At 40.5% G+C, this 22,685-nt stretch overlaps 1 protein-coding gene across 3 annotated transcripts in view; it reads right to left on the bottom strand.

Annotated features, from left to right (window-relative positions):
• The window catches only part of Dennd2b (DENN domain containing 2B), a 100,816-nt gene that overhangs the window by 39,236 nt on the left and 38,895 nt on the right, over window positions 1-22,685 (bottom strand). For 2 of the 3 annotated variants that reach the window (XM_026409585.2, XM_026409587.2), the window contains exon 2: window positions 11,519-11,623. In XM_026409585.2, coding sequence (XP_026265370.2) covers window positions 11,519-11,598 — 80 coding nt within the window. In that variant the 5' untranslated portion in view covers window positions 11,599-11,623. Of the gene's footprint in view, window positions 1-11,518; window positions 11,624-12,466; window positions 12,523-22,685 lie in introns of those variants that run through there. The other variant, XM_026409586.2, reaches the window with a different exon arrangement.

The following is a 22,685-nucleotide window of genomic DNA, read 5'->3' as shown; positions in this document are numbered from 1 at the left end:
GAGAAAAGGTCAGGGCTTTTCTTCCCTCTTCCAAGCATCTGGATCCAAACACCTCCCCCAACACACTAACCTTTTTGATGACCAAATCCTATCAGTTCTGCTTCTTGACATCTTTCAGATCTGTCCCCTCCTCACCAACTCCATTACCATTACTACTTCCTTAGTTCAGAGCTTATCTTTCACCAGAACTATTAAAACAGTCTCTTAAATTCCCTCTCTCCCTTCAGTACAGCACCTGTTCTGGTCTATCCTCTCATCTTCTGACATCTTTCTAAAATGTAAAGCTGATTATGTTTGAAACTCCCCACTATCTGCAGAATAAAGTGAAAGTTCACTGGCATGCCTGACAAGGCATGAGCTGTTCCCTACCTTCATCATCTCACACTGTTTCTCTCCACACGGATCCTGTATCCCACCCTCAGACACATCAAACTCCTGGCTTTTTCCCATCCTACCCCCTCACCCAGGTGGAGGTGGCCAATTTTAGATATCTTCACTATGCCTGGAAAAAAATATCTATTATGGTATGTATAACACTTTACTATGTCATACTGTTTACTCCTGTTTTTTCCCCCACTACTGGGAATTTGAACCCAGGGCTTGTGCAAGCTAGGCAAGTGCTCTACCACTGAGCTACATACTCAGCCCTTCACCTGTTTTCCTAACTAGACTATGAGTAAAACTACATGAAGGTAGTGACGGTATCTTGTTAATCTTGATATAATCTGCACTTTGCACTGAACCTAAAATTGAGTAGTCATTAATGTTTGTGTCAAATTAACGAATTTTTAAAAAGTTAAAATGTACATTTCCTTTATGTCTTCCCATGGCACTGTCTATAGGCTTCCCTACCTGTCTTTTTTTTTTTTTTTTTGTACAGAAAGGTACACATTAGTGAAGCCTAGTACAGCTCTCAGTCCTCTCTTATAAGGCAAAAACTGTATATCAGACCAAGAGTCTAGACATCTGGGTCCTAATAGTTCCTCAATTTCTAGATGTGTTCCTGGGCAAGTCACCTACATCCTCTAAATTTCAAATTCTTTATAAAACAGGAAAAACACTTACTTCTGAATATCCTTAAGATACTAATTGTGTAACTAAGATGATGTCCACTTATAAAAGTGAAGACTATAAATAATCCATAATGACAAAAGAAAAGTAAATATGAAGCAGTCAACAGACAGCCAGACTTGGCTCTTGTCATCTCTCTCTGTTTTACAATCCCAGTTTGCCCCTTGGGAAGGCAGCCACTGTACAACTGGGTGCCTGGTGCACCACAGCCGTCAGCAGCAGCTAGTTCTGCTGTTCAGCATGGGTAGGGATGCCAACAACCACAATGTACAACCGTCCAAAACTAACATTTTCAGGGCATAGGGAAGAAGATAAACATTCAAGAAAGTGGGATGGGGGTGCAGGAAATTTAAAAGAGAACAATAAACATACACAGAGAGCATATTTATGACAAGTAGTAGGATAAAAAGGGTATGAAGTAAGGTATGGAAGAGAACAAATTTAAAGAGTAAACAATGTGTGTGCATATTGGCTTACCACAGAAATTGAGAGTTAACATGCAAAATACTCAATCTGACACTGTTTCTCATGAACATGACCCAGTTCTTGGGTCAGTGTGTGCCCTCTCAAGCAACATAACAGGAAGCATTTATGCTAAAGGATGTCCTACAGATTGTCAGGGACATCAAGGGGTTTTGAGGAGAGAAGGCTGTGTGTAGCCCTTGATGATAAGGCAGTTTTGAACTTGGCATGCTCAGAGTTCCTTTTTTTCTTTTTGGTCCTAGGGATACTACAGTATTAGTTCCAGGAAAGGACCAAGTTGGAGCCACTTGGGGAAAAGTTCTAGGAATCCGAGCAATAACCTCAGAGGCCCCATGATGTGGTAAGCCTGTCTGCAGGAGCCTGGCTTGTCCCTACTAAACAGGTAACTAGCCTGCTTCCAACAAAATTGCCTCAGAGTTGACCATTTACCATTCAGGGTCTGCTCAACTAAGGTGCACCCTGTTGGATCAGCAGGCACCAGCAATCTCTCATCACTTAGTGATTACCACAGCTCTAGGGATGACATTCTCACTGTGCTACCCTGAGGCCATACTTTGAGCACAGAGGAGGAGGAAAAGAAGGAAGGCAGCTTGAGTCCTATCGACAAGACCTGGATTTTGTTCCCTGGCTACAGAAGGGATTCTCCCAGTAACTCTAGTGCTAACATCTCACTTCAGAACAGTTCTGATAAAAAGCCAAAGGACAGGGTGTCACTTTCAACTTGTTCTTCCTCTTCCCAAAGCAATCTCTTCTCAAATGGCTAGGAAGCCCTAAGAGGATTCAGAGCAGCCTCAGCCTCAAGTGGGGCTATATCCAGACCAACAGACGCAGAGACTTGCAAGCTTTATCACAGCTTGTCAGGATAGGCAGAAAAGTATCTGGGGGTTGGAGCATAAATTAAGTTGCCTTTTCATCTCCAGAAAGCACATCTAAGGATCTTCCAAAGCCACCTATACCTGTCTCCCAGCTGATTTCTAAGGAAACCCAAAGAGAAGTGGTGAGCTCTTTTATGGGGTAGGAATCACAAAAACTCTATGTAGTAGCAGCCATGAACATAGAGCATTTATAATGTAGAAGCCCTCTCGGAGGCTATAGGTGCCTGAGAGCAAAATCCCAAAAGCCCTAATTCAGTACAAACTGGGCTGCTATCCAAAGCAGAGAGGGCATTATGCAGAGCCAAGAGGGACAGAAATCCAGTTCTAGGAAACCATGCCAAAGGCACTTGTAGTTGTTTTAAAAACATGGTCACCAAATTCTTTGGTATGTTTCCTGTCAAAATGACCTCTCCTCGTGAATCTGGGTTCTATAACTCCTTGTACAATAGAATACAGAAATGATATTGTACCACTTTTCAGAACCAGGCCTCAAGAAACTAGCAACTTGTAATACCTGATCCCCATGCTACAAGCAAGGTCAGGGCACATGGAGAAGGTATGTGTTAGCATTCTGGCTGAAAGACTCAGTGGAAGTCCCAGCTAACATCCAGGATCAACCTTCAGATATGTGAGTTAAAATATTGCCAGGGGATACCAGTCCCTGGCCATGGAATCACTAAACCTTGCGGTCTTTTTAGCAAGGTCCCAGATGTCTTGAAGCAAGGACAAGCCATCTCGATAGTCCTCTGTCTGAATTCCTAATCCCTGGAGTCTGGGAGCAAAATAAAATGGCTATTTTATACCATTAAATCTGGAAGTAATTTTTGGCAATAACTGAAACAGAATTTGGTATTTTTAAGTGGGATGCTACTGAAGCAAATTTTTAAAAATATTGACTCCTTGACTCTGGGGCTGTCAGTAGGAGCTTAAGGCCAAGTAAGAAAATGTCATTTAAAAGCTGAAGAAAATAGTACCTTTATTGTGTTTAAAAGTCTGGTGATTCTCTCACCTGTTATTCATGGAATACAGGAAATATAATAATAAATTTGATGAACTAGCTAAGAAAATTTGCAGGCAAAATGCTAAGGTGCCATCTGACTTCTAGCTGCCAATAATACAAGACAAAAGAGATAAGCTAAGAAAGAAATTGCCCTGGGTCGGAAAATAAAACTGTTTCCAGTCTCTCTAGACAGGAAAAAATTCTCAAATTAAGAAATGGCTTCCAGACTGTGGTGACAGTTTTAGTGTGTGTGTGTGTGTGTGTGTGTGTGTGTGTAAAACAGGGGGGGGGGACTCAAACCGTACACTTTACATTATTTTTTTATACATTATCCTTCAATATACCTGTAAAAATAAAATTTATTTAGTTATTTATTTATCTAAAAAATATGTTTATTTATTTATTTTTATGTGGTGCTGAGGTTTGAACCCAGTGTCTTACATGTGCAGGGCAAGCGCTCTACTACTGAGCTACAGCCCCAGCCCCTAAAAATAAAATTTAAATGAGGCTGAAAAATCCTTGTAAAGACCTCAAAAATTATTTTAACATACTGCCTCCTAGAACAGAAAAAAGGTCTTCAAGGTATCTTAAGAGCCAGTCTTGGCAGAACCTCTATGTAAACAATAAGACTTCTAAGAAGAATCGTAAGAACCCAAATTGGAGAGAGCTTTATTTTTTGTAAGGATTATTTTTGTCAATTATAATGGATTGTTAAAAAAAAACTTATGAAGTTTTTAAAGAAGTATATCAATTTGAACTGAAAAAAAAGAGAGATAGTACAAAAAGAAAGGAAAACTATGGACTCTTGATATATTATGGGCATGAAGAAAGTGGAGAAAACTATTCACCTGTAAGAATGAGCTTCTTTTATGGAAAAGGAAGGATAACTCAGAGGGCAGACCCAAAAATATAGAGGGTGGAAGCAGGGACAAGGTAAATGACTCTAAGGCAGTAGAATAAGACTAACCAAGAAATTAGCAACATGCGCCCTAACGAATATAAAAATTTCAACAGACTGGTGACTTTTTCTTTTTTTAAAGAAACATCTACAGTGGTTATCCTTGGCCTGTCCCATCAGTGTATTTTGAGGGACAGGTATATATTCTCTTTGTAGATCTTCACAGTGAGAGAACAATACTCAAGGAGCTGTATACAATGAAAGGAACTGCACGCCAAAAGCCTCATCTATGCCTGGATCTGATTTTGATGGCAAGATCCTAGACTTCAATGCCATTAAGAGGATGAGATCTACATTTTAGGGAAAAGGCTGAATATGCTTTGTATCTGGAATTGTAACTGGAGGACAACTATAGTAGATTGTATTTTCCTAAGACAGCAATCACAATGTGCTCCCATCCCATATATCCTTCTTACAATAAGATGTTTAATACTATTTTCATCAGGTGGTGAGAACTACCTTCCCTTCCTTTGAACTTACCTCTTTATTATGCCATACAATAGAAGAGAGACTATGTGATTTCTGAGGCTAATTTATAAAATAACATATATAAAATGACATGTCATATTATAAAATGACATGTTCTCTTTAGATGCTTACGCTTAGAATCCAAACCCCGTTCCATAAAAGCATGGAACCAAGTGTAATGGCCACATGCAGGTATTCCCAAATTGAGGTCCCAGGCAACAGCCAGCATTGTACAAGCATTCAGATGATCCTAGCCCCTACTGAATCACCACCAATCTTTAAGATACCCTAAATGATGCTGCAAGGAAGACAAACTTTCCTGGATGATCCCTATGCAAATTGTAATTTGTGAGCAAAATAAGGATCATCATTAAATTTGGGGCCATGTGTTACAAAGCAACAGATAAGCAGACCAGTATTAAAGGCATCATGATTGAATTCTAGAAAGCATCTCAGGTAAGTGGGGGGAGCTGAGGTCACAGATCCTCCTGAGGGGTGGTCTGCCATGACTAGGACAGGAGAGAGGGTCTGCAATGTTTTGTGGGGCAGTACGGGGGATTGAACTCAGGGGTGCTTTACCATTAAGCCACACACCAAGTCATTTTGTCTGTTTGTTGTTGCTGTTTGTTTGTTTGTTCAAGACGGGGGGGGGGGTGGCCTGGGGTTGTGGCTCAGCAGTAGAGCACTCACCTTGCATGTGTGAGGTCCTGGGTTCGAACCACAGTACCATATAAAAAATAAATAAATAAAATAAAGGTATTGTGTCCAACTACCACTAATACTACTAAATATAAATAAAGAAATATATATATATATATATATATATATATATATATAAATAAATAAAAAGACAGGGTCTCAATAAGATACTCAAGGCCTCATTAAGTTGCTGAGGCTGGCAATCCTCCTGCATCAGCCTGCCAGATCACTGGGATTACAGGTGTGCGCCACTGTGCCCAGTGCTATCTTTTACCCACACCTACTATTTTCATAATTTTTTTCTTCACTGCAAGCTCTTACTCTATTATAGTTTGGATCTGTAATGTCCCTCAAAGGTTCATGTTTCAAAGGCTTGATCCCAGACACAGCCATGTTCAGAGGTGGGCTTTGGGAAGTGATCGGATTAAAAAATTAAATATTTAATAATTAGAATGTTGAACTCATCGATGGAATAACCCATTAGTGCATAACTGATGGCATTATTTGGGAGGACAGAAACTTTAAGAGGCAGGGCCTAATTAGAAGAAGTAGGTCACCAGGGCCCTGGAAGGGTATAGCACATCCTGAGCCCCTTCCTTGCTCTCTGCTTCCTGGCTGCCATGAGAGCAGCAGCTTTTATCTGCCACACCCTTCTGCTATGATGTTCTGATTACCTAAAGCCCAAATCAATGGAGTCAGTGACCATGGACTGAAATCTGGAAACATGAGCCAAAATATGTCTTTTTAATTTAAGCCGTTTATGTCAGGGATTCTGGTCACAGTAACAAAAGCTGACACATACACTTTTCCTGAAATCTAAAGCACAGGGTCCAAATCTGTGCCCACTTTGACAGTGGAACCTCAAGACATGTCCAAATTTCACCATATCACTAAAAGAGGCCTCTCTTTTACTGCATAGACTTCTGCAGATGTGAATTGAAATTATAGTTCTACTACTGTTTACCTGTGTGGGATTTACCATCTTCTCATATAACATAAGAAACTAGGCCAGATGAATTCCAAGCTCCTTCCCAACTCTAACATTCCAAAAGAGTATGTGCTGAGCCCCAAAGAGCTCTGATTGAGGAAAGAAAATAAGACTCATATGGATATCCACCCTTTGGGGTACACTATGATTAGTGCCATTTGGAGGCTTCAAACCAAGGTTTCTAAGAGTAAATGTAGAGAGGAGTTACTGTTTCTTAACCAATCCTAGCTGACTGGTTAAGAAAATCCCTGGAAAAAAGATGCAGAAATATAAAGTTTTCTTTGGTGAATGACTAAGGGTAGAAAGAAAGATCAGAGCCAAACCAAACCAAGAAGCCTTGCCAAACAGGCAAGGTTGACCTTATCATGGATGGCAATAATTTTTGAGCAGGGAGATGACAGTAATGTTTATAGGAATGTGAATGTGGTGGTACAATAAAAAATTAGAAGGATCAAGATAGGAAAGCTTGGTTATTCCTCTCATTAACATTGTATCCTCTCTCTCTTCTCTGTGCCTCAGTTTCCCCATATATAAACCAGGTGGGTTAAACTGAATGACTTCTCTTACTATTTGGATCCGTAATATCCCCAAAAGGCTCAAGTGTTGAAGGTTGCTGCTCCCAATGCACCAATGTTCAGCAGTGGTACTTTTGGGAAGTGATTGGTTTATGAGGCTCTAATCTCATCAAAGGATTAATCCACTGATGGATTCATAATTGAATGAACTGTTGGAAAGTGGTGGAAAGTATAGGAGGTAGGACCTAGCTGGAGGAAGCAGGTCACCTGGAAGGGTGTATCTCCTCCAAAGACCCTTCCTTACTCACTCTGCTTCCCTGCTGCCATGAGATGAGCAGCTTGCTCCACCATACGTGCCCTTCTGCCATGATATGCTGCCTTACCACAAGCACAGAAAAAAAAGGAGCCAGATGACCACAGCCTGAAACCTATAAAACCATAAGCCAAAATAAATCTTTCTCCTCTAAGTTGATTTTCTCAGGTATTTTGTCACAGTGACAGAAAGATGACTAATAATGCAAGCTCTGAGAACTCTTCTCAACTCTGCCCTTTTAAGATCTATAGAGTGGATGGAAATAGAGTCCAAAGCTAAGAAAACCCACGAGGGAAGTACTCAAGGACCCCAATAGCACAGCAGTCTATGCTTTATAAAATGTTGCCCTCCCAGCTACTTAGTCAACTGATAAGCAGGTAGCACCTTCTATATGCTAACCATTGTTCCAGGCTCTGAAAACACAAAAAGAAGCCAAAATCCTTGCCCTTAAGAATTCCACATTCTTACAGATATCCAGGTTTTGTGCACCTAAAACCAGAAGCAAGTTCTCAAACATGAGACTGACATCCTATATTTCCAAGTCACAATGACTCAGTACTAGAATTTCACAGTAAAAAAGTTGTGAAGAGCCCCTTCTGCCTGCCAGGTCTTACTACACAAGTGAAATCCCTTAGTCAAGTTCCCCAATAAAAACAATTGAATTGGGCTGGGGTTGTGGCTCAGTGGTAGAGGGCTTGCCTGGCATGTGTGAGGCACTAGGTTCAACTCTCAGCACCACATATAAACAAATTAATAAAAAAAAAGGTTCATCAATAATTAAAACTATATCTACATAAATAATTTAAAAAAAAACAGTTGAATTACCTCTGAATATAACATTTCCTTGTCTGCAAGTGGACAACTGGTTCTGGTCCTACTCCAGGTCAGCAGCACCAACACAGTAAAGCCTGACCTCTGAAATTCAGAGGTTTGAGAATCCCACCCCCACCCCCACCCCCAAGAGCTGGGTGCCAAATTGTGTGAGTTGGAGTCAGAAGAGCCTATGGGGAGGTGTATCTGGCAGGAAAGGGTGAAGCAGTGCATCCATTCAGCCAATGAGAAAAAAGAAACCTGTTCCAGGAACCGAAGACACAGCAAAGAACAAAACTTAGATGGTCAAATGAAAAACCTCAGATATCCTCTTCCTATAGATCCCTGCCAAATCAAAACTAAGCTGCAAAGGAAAAAAAAAAAAAAGAAGATAAAGTAGTAAAACACATATAAAAACCTAGGAAATGGAATCCATGATCTTTAACACAGACTGGTGCAACAGTATATAAGGTGCACTCTTATGCAAATTAAGGATAAAGCACAGCAAATATGTATCTGGACAGTTCATAGGGTCCCATATGCCCATCTCCACCAGTTTCTCGTGCCCCAGAACCCTCCCTTCCCCAAAGCTAGAAATAAATGTTTCTTAGAATCAGTGGGTTCCACTGCCTTCATGTGGATGATGTGAAGGCCTCCAAAGTGGCCAGAGTGTCAAAGACCAAGCCTTCCAAGCCCCTGCCTTCACCAAACAAACTTCTGTCCATACCAAAGTATTTATTCTTCCTTAGATTCCTGGGCTGGCAATGATAAAAGGATCCCAGGTCACTGCCAAACATCTATTGAAAGATCAGACTAAGAAATTCAGGTGCCATGATCATGGATCTAAGTTGTAAATGCCTTAGAGAGAGAATGGGTCAGCCCTCTATGTTCCTGTGTCCAGCACAGTGCCTGGCACCTAGGAGAATCCTCAGAGTTCACTCACAATGACTTCTTAAGTGAACTAGTGATTTCCTGCTTTACCCAACTGGGGGTTAAGACAACCAAAGAAACCACAAGATCACAATGTCTAACTAACCTCTACAGCCCAGGGGTTGCCTCTGAGAGAAGGGCATAGCTAGCCACAGAGGCCTGTGACTCCATGCCAAAAGCCAGGTTCCCAGAAAAGGAGGGAGGGAGAGATGGGAAATGTGGCAGGAAGGAAATGAAGACTTAGAAGGGAGGCTGGAAAGATGCTTTTTTAAGGCCCATCTGAAACTCAGATATTTACAAACACCACCCAGCATGTTTTGATAACAAGCAGGCTGAGAAGCTAAAGGAAGAGCAATTTCTAAAAAAGTTTAAAAACATGTAGGCGTATATTCCAAATAGAAACTGGGGATGCTGTCAGCAGTCTTCATTCTGCTTTGAAACTTAACATAAATACTGCATATCACCTCCCACCCATACCAACCCATGCATGGTAGAAATCAGATGAAAAAAGGATTAGAGGAGTTGAGTGTTGCTGGGTATGATCATCTCCAAGTATAGTTCTAAATGCACTATTAAATATGCCATTTCTTTAAAATTAAGAATAATTCTATAGAATCTCATACTTATTTCACTCCCATAATAGTCTGACATTTTTTTAAAATGGGGAAAAACCAGACATGGTGGTGCATGCCTGTAACTCCAGCCTCTTGGGAGGCTGATAAGTTCAAGACCAGCATGGGCAACTTAGCGAGACTTTGTCTCAAAACAAAATCTAAAGAAAGGGTTGAGAACATAGCTCAGTGATAGAATACCCAGTATCCCAACCCCCCACCAAAAAATGGGAACTTTGATTCCAGTCTCCACCTGCCAACTCAATCATGGTAAGACTAAAGAGCAAGACAAGCCACCAGGCTGGTGACAGCATAGCAAAGTGGTTCCCACAACAGGCAGTAAGAGGCAGACTTTGAGGTCTAAACCTAGTTCTGCCTTGGCCAAATGTTCTGGGAAAAGTTCAGTTCGGACACAAGTTCTTACTAGTCTTGCTGTGGATATAAAACTTGTTTGGTCAAGTTCCATGTTCTTACATAACTATCAAGGCAGTCCTGCCAATCCCTGTGTGTTTGACACAGTCTACCAGACTATTTCTACTAGTACCAAGTCCTACATGTATGGTACAGGGAACCCCTGCCTCATTTCTGCCAGCCATTCCCCAGCGGGTACATCCTGTATCCTTTCTACCAACAATATCTTGATGCCAGCTCTGAATGAATCAAATATCCACCACTACCTCTGGCCAGACCTGAGGGAGCCCCACCCCATGGGGCCTCAGCCTAGCACTGTACAGCTCAGACATCCAGGAAGGATCTAATCCTATCCCAACCCACAGCTAGACAGTCTTAGAGATATCCAGCCTAGTGGCTGAGGACCCAACAGTCAAACTTGCCCACTGAGACTCATCAGAAGAGGCTGGAAAAGTATGTGGGGAGAGAGAGAGAGAGAGAGAGAGAGAGAGAGAGAGAGAGAGAGAGAGAGAGAGAGAGAGAGAGAAGTCAGGCAGACAAGCCTGAAGGCTAGTCTAAGACATTAGCATTCAGCCTTGCCCATAAACTGAGAAACCCTAGTGAGAGCACTGTATGTCTATCTCCAGTCTGGAAGCTTTTATCTCATCACATTGAGATTTAGCCATTATGCTAAGCACCAAGATATATTATCTCATTTAATCTTCATAGCAACTCTGTGAGATAATTTTATATATGAGATAACTTGGATTTTAGGAGGCACAGGGAAATGTTCTGAGATCTATTTGGCAAGTAGTTAGAGCTTGAAATTTGAGCCCAATTCTATAGGATTCCAAAATCTGTGGTTTTTCTATAGTCCTACATTCCCATTTTTAAAAAGAGGACAAAACCAGAAGTGGATTATAACTTACTTTCAGTAAAATTTCCCACACTATCTTCTTTACAGCCCAACCTAAATTCTTATAGTCTAGACTTCTACTTGGAACTTGTGCTAAGATGCTTAACTGCCTACCAACCTCTACCCCAATGGGGTCAGTCTCCCCTATGGCAGTGTAACCCCAAGCTGTCTCTACCTTGGGAAGAGATTATATAAGCTGCTTCTTGCTGGCCCCATCCCTGGAGTACTAGGGGCCTCCAACAGAACAAAACAAAGCTTGTTTTAGGGTTATTGTTTGTTATTTTTATGGAGATGAATAGAACTAGAAAAATAATGCATTTATCAAAGAAGAATTCTGCCTAATGGTCAGCATGAGCTGAGTCCAGACAAGTCACCTGGATGACTGTCAGACTCATAATGATAATTATCAATATTTTGGCAAAGATCCCACCAGGACCCAGGCTATTCAGCTATCCTTTGATGCCATCTCCTAGTCATGCTCCCCCACTCACCTGCTCAGAGTCTCCCGAGGAGCCTTAGTGCCTCCGGCTCCATGGGTGATGCTGGAATTCTTGTTGGCAGTCATGGTCATTTCGGCTCTCTGCAAACCCAGAGCCCTGCAAAAAAGACAAGTCCTGTAAGCCAAGTTTCCACGGCAGCCAGAAGCACCTCAAACCTCTTCCAGATGACCTCCAAAAGGGTTTCTGTGGCAGGAGGTAGAAACCACTTTGCCACATATGTTTAACTCCACGGATGTTACAGCTTAAAAGCCTCAAGAAATACCCCGAGGGGGTTGGAAAGAATCTGTGAGCTAACAGATAACCTATTACCTCACAGAAAATGATTTGAGAAAAAAACCTTCCATCTCCTCTAATTCCCACCTCTCCTCATTACTTAAGTTAGGTTTCCCAATTTTTTATCATTCCATACATCACTTATGATTTCTGCCATATCTGTACACCTCCTGACGTACTATTTTTTCAATATTTTTTGTGTGAATAAGCTTGAAACTGGCTTTCTTTTCTTAAAATATTTTAACCTTGTTCTAAACAATAAACCATTCATTCAACAAATATTTCTTGAGCAACTATGTCAAAGGCAAATGCAATCCAGCAAAGAATAAAACAAAGCCCCTATCCTCCTGGATGTTACATCCTAGTGGAGAGAATCAGATAATGAGTATGTGTCCTGTGTGTGATGATTAAGTGTGTGTTTGTGTATATATGTTAGTTGATAAGTGGTATTTAAAAAATGAAGCAAGGGAGAGGCAAAGAGAATAAAGAGGATGTGGTATTTTAAATAGGATGTTTGGAGAAGACCATTTGGATGAAGTGACATTTAAGCAGACATAAAACAGTAAGCTAGAAGGGCTAATCATATTTTTTCTAATTCTTGTTAAATGAAATTGATATGCATTAAGATATTAATATTTACAAAATAAAAAATGTTTATTCACATACCATATAGTCAGCTAATCCATCACCAATGGTAAAAGCTCCATTCTGCAGAGAACACTATTTTATGACAAACAATGAACAGGAAAAAAAGATAAAAATTTAATAATATATTCAGATTGGAGAAGAAGGAGTAAAATTATCTCCATTTACAGATGGCATGATTTTGTAGGTAGAAAATCCTAAAAGTTCCATGAAAAAAAAAACAATAAAACTTTAAACTAGTAAGTGCTATAGTTTGTATCTTAAATGTCCCTCAAAGGTCCATGTGTTCTAAGTCTGGTCCCCAGACTGGCACTACTGGGAGGTGGTAAAACCTTTAGGAGGTTACCTAGTGAAAGAAAGATAAATGGGAAGTGGATAAACCTATGAAGTGGATATTTGAACTCCAGGCCCTTCCTGTCTTTCTCTTTGCTTCCCAGACACCATGAGGTGAACAGGCCTTCTCCACTTCATATTCCCAGCATGATGTTCTGTGCTGCCACAGACCCAAAACAACAGGGCCAAGCAACCCTGGACTGAAACCTCTGAAATGGTGAGTCAAAGTAAACCTTTCCTCCTTATAAGTTGTTTACCTCAGGCATTTTGCCATAGTAATGCAAAGCTGACCAACACAATAAGTTCAAAATAGCTTGTAGGATAAAAAAAAAAAGTATTAAAAGATCAATGTTATTTATATATGCTAGCAACAATTTGAAAATGAAATTAAGAAAATAATTCAAAAAAGAAAAAGAAAAGAATTCCATTAACAACAAGCAAAAAGAATAAAACCCTTAGGAAAAAAAATAATACAAGACTTAAGTACTATGTAAGCTATAAAATATCATTGAAAGAAAGTAAAGACATAGAAAAACAGAAAGATATCATGGATCAAAAAACTTAATATTGTTGAGATGGCAATACTCCCCAGACTTATCTGTGGGTTCAACAGAAGATCCATCAAAATCCCAGCTGACTTCTTTAAAGAAATTGACCACATGATTCTAAAATTTCATGGAAACGCAAGGGACCCAGAGCAGCCAAAACAAAAGAATAAAAACACCTGAAAAAGAATAAAGGTGGGCTGGGCGCAGCTTGCATCTAATCCCAGCAGCTCAGGAGGCTGAGATAGGAGGATTACGAGTTCAAAGACAGCCTCAGCAAAAGCGAGGCACTAAGCAATTCAGTAAAACCCTGTCTCTAAATAAAACAGAAAACAGGGCTGGGGATGTCGCTCAGTGGTCAAGTGCCCCTGAGGTCAATCCCCCAATACAATAAATAAATAAATAAATAAATAAATAAATAAATAAATAAATAAATAAATAAAGGTAGGATGCTCGGACTTGCCAATTTCACAATATATTACAAAGCTACAGTGATTATCAAGACAGTATGATACTGACACAGGAATAGAGATTGAGAATGCATGAAAAAACAGGTTTATGGTCAACTGATATGCAATGAAGATTCCAAGACAATTAAGTGAAGAAAGAAGAGTCTTTGCAATAAATGGTGCTGGGAAAATTGGGTATCTACTTACAAAAAAATAAAATAGTACCCCTGCATCATACCATATATAATTATTAAGTAAAAATGAACCATAAACCTAAACATAGAAGCAAAAAGTACAAAAACAAAGCTTATAAGAATTCATACAAACTAATGTAACTCCACATCATGTACAACACAAAAATGGGAAGTTATACTCCACATATACATGTTATGTCAAAATACCTTCTACTGTCATGTATAACTAAAAAGAATAAAAAATTTTAAATCGATGTCACAATTAATAAATGGTTTCTATTAAGACCAACTTAAAATAAAAAGAAAACATACAAGAAAATCTCATAGCTGGGCATGGTGCCATTCTTAGAAGTGGCCTAGGAATTCAGGTATCCTGGAAAGGCATGCTGGTCTCCCAAGCCATAATGCTCCGCCCAGTACTCTAACAGCAGCTCTAGGCTCTCATCTATGCCTTCATCTTGGTTCCTTGGCTAGTCAGGCTAAGGAGAGAAGATTCTCTGAAGCAGAGGAAATGCCCACTGGGAATACAGTAGAGAGGCAAGGGGGATATGAGACTGTTTCACAAATCTAAAGCTCCATCAATGGCAAAGTCCAGACAGAAACTGCATATTTGGAAAATGAAATTGTCCAATTAGCATCTACAACCAATCACCAGTCCCTCAAAAACTCAGCTCTGAAAAATTACAGACAACCATCTGAATAACTAAAATCCAGAGAAAGGAACACAGTAAGTGTTTCCCAGGTACTTGAGGTGCAGTGGAAATAATACCTGTCAGAGTCAAATAACTGCATCTAGCCATGACTCTGTCAACTGCTAGCTATGTGACCCTGCACAAGTATGGCCTGAAGACTCACTTTTTCACTTTAACTGTAATAACATGACCTACTTCTCTTGACTGCTATGTTGGGCACACAGAAACTTAACAAATGGTTTTTCTTCCAGATCACGCTTCTCTGGGTATTTGGGAGACAACCACTCCATTCCCAAGCCTGAGTCATTTTTTATACTTCCTGATATTGCAATTCAATTTACCCTATGCCAGGAACTGGGCAAGGCGCTAGAACATTCTCTGCCTTACAGGATCTAACTGTGAAGGGAGAAAACTCAAGTAAAAAGTAGACATCAAGATCTGGGGTTGTGTATCAGAATAGAGCACTCATCTACCATGCATGAGGCACTGATTTGATCCTCAGCACCACATAAAAATAAAGATATTGTGTCCACCTATAACTAAAAAATAAATTTTAAAAAAAGTAGACATTAAGAAGATCTCATGGAGAGCTAGGACTGTAGCTCAATGGCAGAGCACTTGCCTAGAATGCATTCGATCCTTAGCAACACATAAAAATAAACAAATAAAATGAAGGCATTCTGTTCATCTACAACTACAAATTTTTTTTTAAAAGAAGGTCTCATGGGGAAGTCAATTAAGCTATAATTTGTTTTTCACAAATTATGGCTTAATTTTTTCTATTTGTTTTTCACAATAAGAAAATCTAAAGAAAAGCTAAGGTACATTTATTATGAGATATGCTGCTAGATTCCTTTTATAATTATAATAGTTAATATTATAAGCCTTCACAAGTATTGAAACATCTAATCCTTTTGACAGCCCTGTGTAGTAGGAACTATTACTACTTATACTTTACTAAGGAAATGAACATACAGAGCAAGGACCTAGCTTGCCCAAGTCATACAGCTAGAAAGTGGAAAGGCAGGGAGGGCTCTGAGCTCAATCCAACCCTACCATCCCATCTACAGATGCGCTCCCAAAGGTCCAGGAAGGGATGTATTGGAATTCAGTTTCTGAATAAAGCTGTTTCTCAAGGTTGCCCACCATCTAAGAATAAACCTTCCTATCCTAGAGCAAAAGAACTGTTAACTCTTGTTTAGGAAAAGTCCATTTGGTGCCTTTCAGCAAGCATAATTGTGGATGTGACAACATGCCTTGAGGAACCCCCTAAGAGTGAAGAGGAAGGGACACAAGCATGTGGAGGGAAGCTTTCCATTCTCCTGGGGTTAAAGTTGCTACTGAAAGCAAACAAATACCGCTAAGCACTCTTATTTACTAGTCCAGGTGAGAAGTTAGAGACTTGAAAAGGAGGCCTCTAAACTACATGAGAGAATTTCTGCTGACATCTATGTGACTTTAACTTCCCAAGCAATCTGCTCACGTAGAAGTTATAGCTTAAGAAGCAACTGGAAGGGCTGGGGAAAAAAGTGGCAAGGGGGACTAATCTTTTGTGTGTGCTCTGAGAACACACATACAGCCAAGGCAATGCAACCAGCACCTTAACAGTACAGTCTACCACATAGCGTGCAGCTGCGTCTGACTACTCTTGAGGGTTAACCTGTGCTCATCCTGTCCAGTAAACACCTACTCAGACTTTCTTACCAACTCCTTCCTGTACCTTTCTCATCCACAGGTCCTGGCCAAGAAGATAAGGGAACAACCAGCAGCTACCCAAAGAGGGGCTTGCTTTTTCATTTCTTCCTCCAGGAGTCTAAGCAACCAATATAAGTGCTCATATCCTAAGAGGCCTAACAAAGGCAGCTAATGAGGATGACCCTTTTCTTCATGACTCTCCATCCTCACGCTCAGCACTCGGCTATCTTCTGGATCCTCACATCAGACCCTATTCTTCCTGATAAAGGAAAAGCCCTGCTAAATTCCATATGGAAAAGCCCCCCCGACCCTGCTCCCCTGAGGAATCCTACGAGTGAAGAGGAGAGAAGCTTCCCATTCTCCTGGGGTTAAAGTTGCTACTGAGGGAGGTAAACACAATCCTTCCTTGCCTTCTCCCCTCACCAACCACCTGCCTGATTCCCATGAGGATGGAAGGGCTTCTAGAAACAGACCAAGAAAAGAACTTTAGATACAGGTATGGCCCTTTTCTATCTTCCTGGGCCTGCCTCGTTCATTCCCCTTCTGCCATAATTCCCTTCCCCTACACACCTACACACAACCCAGGAAAGGTCACCATTAGAATGATTATTTGGCTCTGCTCTGCCTAAAAATGACAGATTACAAAGGAAAGGATAATGGTAGAGGGCTGGAGGGAAGGGGACACAGGGATAAAGTTCCTCAAGTCAATCCCATTCCTTCCAAAATGCCAGACCCCTTTTTTCCTTCACTACTTTTATATACCTGGTACCTTGGATCCCTTCCATTTCAGCCTTAGGGTCTGAGAATCTACATCCAGAAAGACCTTCAAGCAGAAATAAGAAGTGAATAATGAGCCTAGTCAGGTGGAAAGGAACCAGGGCTTGTTTTGCTAGGAGGTCAGGATTGCCGGGTATTTTTACAAATCCCTGGGATGCTGAAATCTCCCTCAATCAGCCATAGAAGTTTATTTTGCTGTTGTTAAATAACAATCAGAAAAAAATCAAGGCTGCTTTCCTCCTACACACTATTTCCCAATCCTCTCTCTCATAGAAAGCCTTTCCTTTAAATTTGGATTTTCAACCTCAACCAGTTTTCAAACCACTCTTCCAGCCAGATGGTCCTTCTCCACTTTAGCACAGATTTTGTAGAGGCTTATAGTTGGGTTTGAACACTTCCTGAAAGCCTGAATTGGAGTGAGGGCTTGTTAGGCAACTCTAAAGAAAATCTGGTAGCTTCCAACATAGTTTCAAAAACCAAGACAACTGTTTCTGCCAGTCTGGACACTGCCTCCCGGCAAGCAGTTTAACCTGGCTCTCCACTGTCGGTGGAGCTGACCAATGCCTTGTCACCATTTAAAAAATATAAGCAGAATGGAGGACTGTCCCACAAACAACCTGCTTCTGGGGGACCTAACCACCCCCTTCTTTCACTTATTTAAAAAAAAAACATGGTGGGTGCATTATTATGAAGACCATGCAGAGCCACAGTACTAAACCATATCAGTGCCTGTCCTTGGCCGGCCCTGTCAGACTACAGTAGCTGCCGTTTCCTGTATATGCCAGAAATGTTTATGCCTCCAAGCTTTTGTTCAGTCAATCCCTCCTATCTTGAATGTCTTCTAGGCCCATTCTTTCTTTAATAGCCAGTTCAAATGTCAATTTCTTTCTGAAGACTTTCCTGTCCCTAAGTCCTGACCTCATTCTCACCCTTCCCATGCTCTCTGATCTGGTTGAACACAACCCAACTGATGGCAAGAAACTTCCCTGCTCTGGAAAAGCACACCACCTACAAGCTGAACTTTCTCAGAGGAGGACTAGAAAATAATAAGAGCTAAAGGAACTTGGCTAATCTCCATGCCTCTGTTTCCCCATCTGTGGCACAGGGAGAATGCCTCACCTCTACAGTTAGAGCATAAAGACCAATGAGAAGTCATCTATTAAAAAATAGAAGTTATTTGGAATCCAGAGAGCACACAATGGAAGCCTCAGGTCTAACTTTCTACCTTTACCCACACTCAACTTTCATACCTCCTCACTCATCCTCATTCTTAGATAACTTAGTTCCTACTAGATTGAGAAAATAGAAATGATCAGAACAGACTTACAATAAGTGACCACCACCCATCACACTTACCCACCAGCAGCATCAGTGCGGATGGTCACTCCTCGGCTCACAACCCTCAAAAATATAGCTTCCATTCACTCAAAGTGAAAGTCAAAATCTTTACAATGACTTACAAGGCCTTTAATCATCATAAACTTGATTTCATTCTCTACTCTGGCCACACTATCTCCTTATTATATCATTACACACACCAGGCACATTCCTACACCAGGGCCTTCATTCCTATTGTAACTGGAACACACTCCCCCAGAGCGCCTGCTTCCTCACCTCCTTCAAGTCCCTGGATAGATACAACTCAGCCACTCTCCCCTCTTTTTCATTTTATTTTTATCCACAGCATTTATCATCATTCAACATACTACTTTTCTTTTCTACTTTTATGTATACGTAAGCTCCATGATACTAAGAATTTTTGTCTGCTCGTAATGTATCCTCACTGCCTAAAACAGTCCCTACCGCACAACAGGCCCTGACAAAACACTTGTCCACCACCTCATAGTGGCCCTCCGTGTAGGGTGAGCCACTTTGAGCTCTACTGCCCATCTTCTGTCCCTACCATCCTTCCCAGAGAAGGGTCTGACCTACCTGTAGCAATCATACCCACTCAGAAAATTCAAAAGGGGGCCAACACCCTTTGAGCACCCAAAAGGTAAGTAGGGATGGTTTCAGCTTATGAACTCAACTAAAATTGCTCTCTGAAAAGATGGCTGCAATGACTTTCTCATTATAGAATGTAAAGGTCATCTCTCTGGGCTTCCTTTCCTGATGTCTACTGTTTTGGACACTAATGATCAGCACTCCCAGGATCACAGTATTGTAGTTTACTCTCAGTCTGGACCATACCCTTGGTATGGAAGATCTTTACACTCAACAAAAGGGGGGAATAAGTTAAGAAAGACTGGGAAATACTGTAGGAAAAGCAGAGAAAGATAAACAGGTATGGGCATGAAAAGTTTTCATTTGTTTACTTCAATCTTTTTTTGAGGGTGTCTTTCTAGCTGAGCCACCATGCTACTATTGTACACTCTGGTCCTTACCCTTAGCAGGTCCCCATCATGCCTGAGATAAACAAGTAAAAATTCTGGTACAATGTATCAAGAGTTGTGATAGAAGTGCTACAAAGAGCTCTGGGAGCAAGGAAAAAGACTCCTGACCAGGTGGATAGAATGTATATAGGGAGGGCTGCTGGAGAAGACAGAAAGTAACACTGGGCTGAGTCTTTCAAGTCTTTCAGGATTTGTAGGAGATAAAGAAGGCATAAAAACATTGTAAGTGGAAGAAAAAACACAAGCAAAAGCCAAAGAGACCTTGGAGCAGGCAGAGATTTCTTAAATAGAACACAAAAAGTGATAACCATAATGAAAAACACTGATAAAGTAAACTACATTAAATAAGAACTCTGTTCATTCTTTTTAATGCCATTTAGAGAGAAAAAGAAATCTAAAGGCTGTAGCTCAGCGGCAGAGCGCTTGCCTAGCATGTGTAAGGCACTGGGTTCGATCTTTAGCACCACATAAAAATAAACAAATTAAATGCATTCTGTCCATCTATAACTACAAAAAAATTTTTTTTAAAACCTACAGAGTGAAAGAGGATATTCCCACTATCTATCCAGGATATACAAATAACTCCTACAAATCAATAAGAAAAACATACCCAAAAGACTGAAACAGATATTCCACTAGAGAGGATATCCAAATGTCTAAGAAAGATATAAAAGGATATCCAACTTCATTAGTTTTCAAGAAAATGCAAATCAAAACCACAATATGACACCATTAACATACTCACAATGGATAAAATGAAAAATATAGAAAATACCTATTGGTAGTACAGATGTGAAACAATTGGAACTCTCAAACATTTACAGTGGAAGTATAAATTAATACTACCACTTCGGAAGAATGTTGCTTATTACATACTAAAGTAAACATATGCATACCCCATGACCCAGCAATTCCTCTCCTAGGTATATTCCTAACAGAAAATGTGTACCAAAGGTAAGAACAATAATATACATAGAAGCACCATTTGTAATTGCAATGAAACTGAACACTATGCAAATGTCCATCATCAGAAGAATGGAAAGTAAATTATGTATATTTTCACAATGAAATACTACAGAGCAATGAGAATGAACAATCTATAGATACATATAAGACATGAATAAATCTCTGGAATATTATGTTGAATAAAAAGACACCAAGAAAATATATTGCATGATTTTATTTATAGAAAATACAAAAACAGTAAAATAACATATCTGTGCCATTAGAAGTCAGGATAATGGGTACCCATAAAGGGAATAATAGACAGGAGGGTTATTCTGGGATACTGTTAATATTCTGTTTCTTGCCCCGGTGTTGATTACATAGGTTTATTTGTAAAAATGTGTTAACCTGCATGTAAACATACTTTCATGTTTATATAACATACTTCAATAAAGTTTTAACATAGCACACAGGATGCAGAGCTCAGCAGATTTGGGAAGGTTAGATCCAGAGAACAAGATTATCAAGAAATAATAGAAAGTCACATTCAAACTGCAAGTCTAAGCTAGAGTACTAGGGTTCAATTTCCCTCTGGGGTAAAGCCCTTTGTCATTCAATTAAGGCAGCAGAGGAAAGTGCATTTACAACTCTAAGAGACAGCTGTCATTATCTCTGTTTTATGGATGAAGAAACTGAGGCTCAGAGACAGTAAGTAATTTTCCTAGTGTTTCATAGTAGGTGGAAGAACCCAGAGTCTACAGAGGTTGGCACTAGGCTCTATAACTAACACCAAGCACATTAGTCCTTTGGTGGCTCTCCTATCTTTGGCAGGAAGCCAACCTCCATCCCAAGTATCCCCCTATAGTCCAACTCTGTCTGGATAAAGAGTTATAAAAGGGCACTGGCAGAAGATCCAATGCCTGGCCCCCAAATTCTTGGTGTTCAACCTCATTTTTCTTTAAGTCATCCAGTTCAGAGGGTTCTGACATAACACAAAAGAAATAAATAAAAAGATGCTCATCATCATTCTTCCCCATCTAGAGACAGAGCAGCTCACAAAAGAAAATCCTGGGTCAAAGGCCTTCCCCTAATAGTGCAGTCCCTCTGGAGCTGAGAGAGGAGGTAAGGGAAGTCTGTCCAACCATATGTCCAACTCCTTTAAATGTTGTGATGGTAACAGAATTTGCCTCATATTCCCCCTTCAAATAGAACAAGTGCTTCTTGGCAATTGCAGGTCTGTGGTTCTCAGGTTGTGTGATAAGGTGCCCCAGAGCACTGTGGTGAACTCACTGCAAGATATTTCAAATTTTTGAGGGAAATAGAGCAAATATTGAACATTTGTCAGACAACCCACAAGTTCAGTTTCAACATCATATTACACTATGTTCTTTTTGATGATGTCATTTCTTGTGAACCTGGGTTTTCAACAGTTGCTGTGAAAAAAACCAAGGACCACATGAAAAGCAATGTGGAACAGGAAATGAGGATGGCAGTACTCCATGTGAGACATTGTGCATCATCCATTATGTCCCACTGGCAAGTAATTATGGTTATTTAAGAATGAAATAAAAATATTTTTCCTTTCAATTTATGTGTGTATTTTTTTTTTCAGGTGGTTACTCCATTTGTTAGGGTACACATATGAAAATACCACTAAGATTGAGAAAGTTTGGAAGTTTCTGTGCAGTTGTTTGTAAGTCTCCGTGGAGTTCCCAGGGCAGGTCTAAACCTGCCCCAGGAGCCAGCAACACTCAGGCCTTGGGCAGTGTACTCCAAGAACAGCCCTGCAGCCTGAAAAAGAAGTGGCGGGACAGCAGCTATCCCTCCATGCAGGGGTCATGCACATCTGTCAAATTCATGCCAGGCCCCTCTCAACTCCCTCCCTGAAAAGCTCTATTCAGCACCAACCTCATGAATAAAAGCCAAAGCCAGCCCAGAAGCCAGGAGGCCAGTAGGGGACTTCCACACATACTCAGACTTGGGCAATGTCCATACACCAAACCATTAATCCACAGGGAGGCGGAGTGATGGGAACCCAGAGGGCTTCCACTGGCACTCATGTACGGAAAGGCCAACTCAGCTTTCTGGGTGAAGATTTGCATGAAAATACCTTCTTTGTTCCAATGTGGTTTCTTGCCAGCTACACTCCCCTTCCATTCTTCCTTGAAGTCATAATCCTCCCCTGGTGACATCACAGCTTTTCATACAACAACCAAC

Source organism: Urocitellus parryii, chromosome 4, assembly GCF_045843805.1.
Source record: "Urocitellus parryii isolate mUroPar1 chromosome 4, mUroPar1.hap1, whole genome shotgun sequence".
In the NCBI taxonomy this organism is placed as follows: domain Eukaryota; kingdom Metazoa; phylum Chordata; class Mammalia; order Rodentia; family Sciuridae; genus Urocitellus; species Urocitellus parryii.
This window is presented reverse-complemented; position numbering and strand designations above follow the sequence as displayed.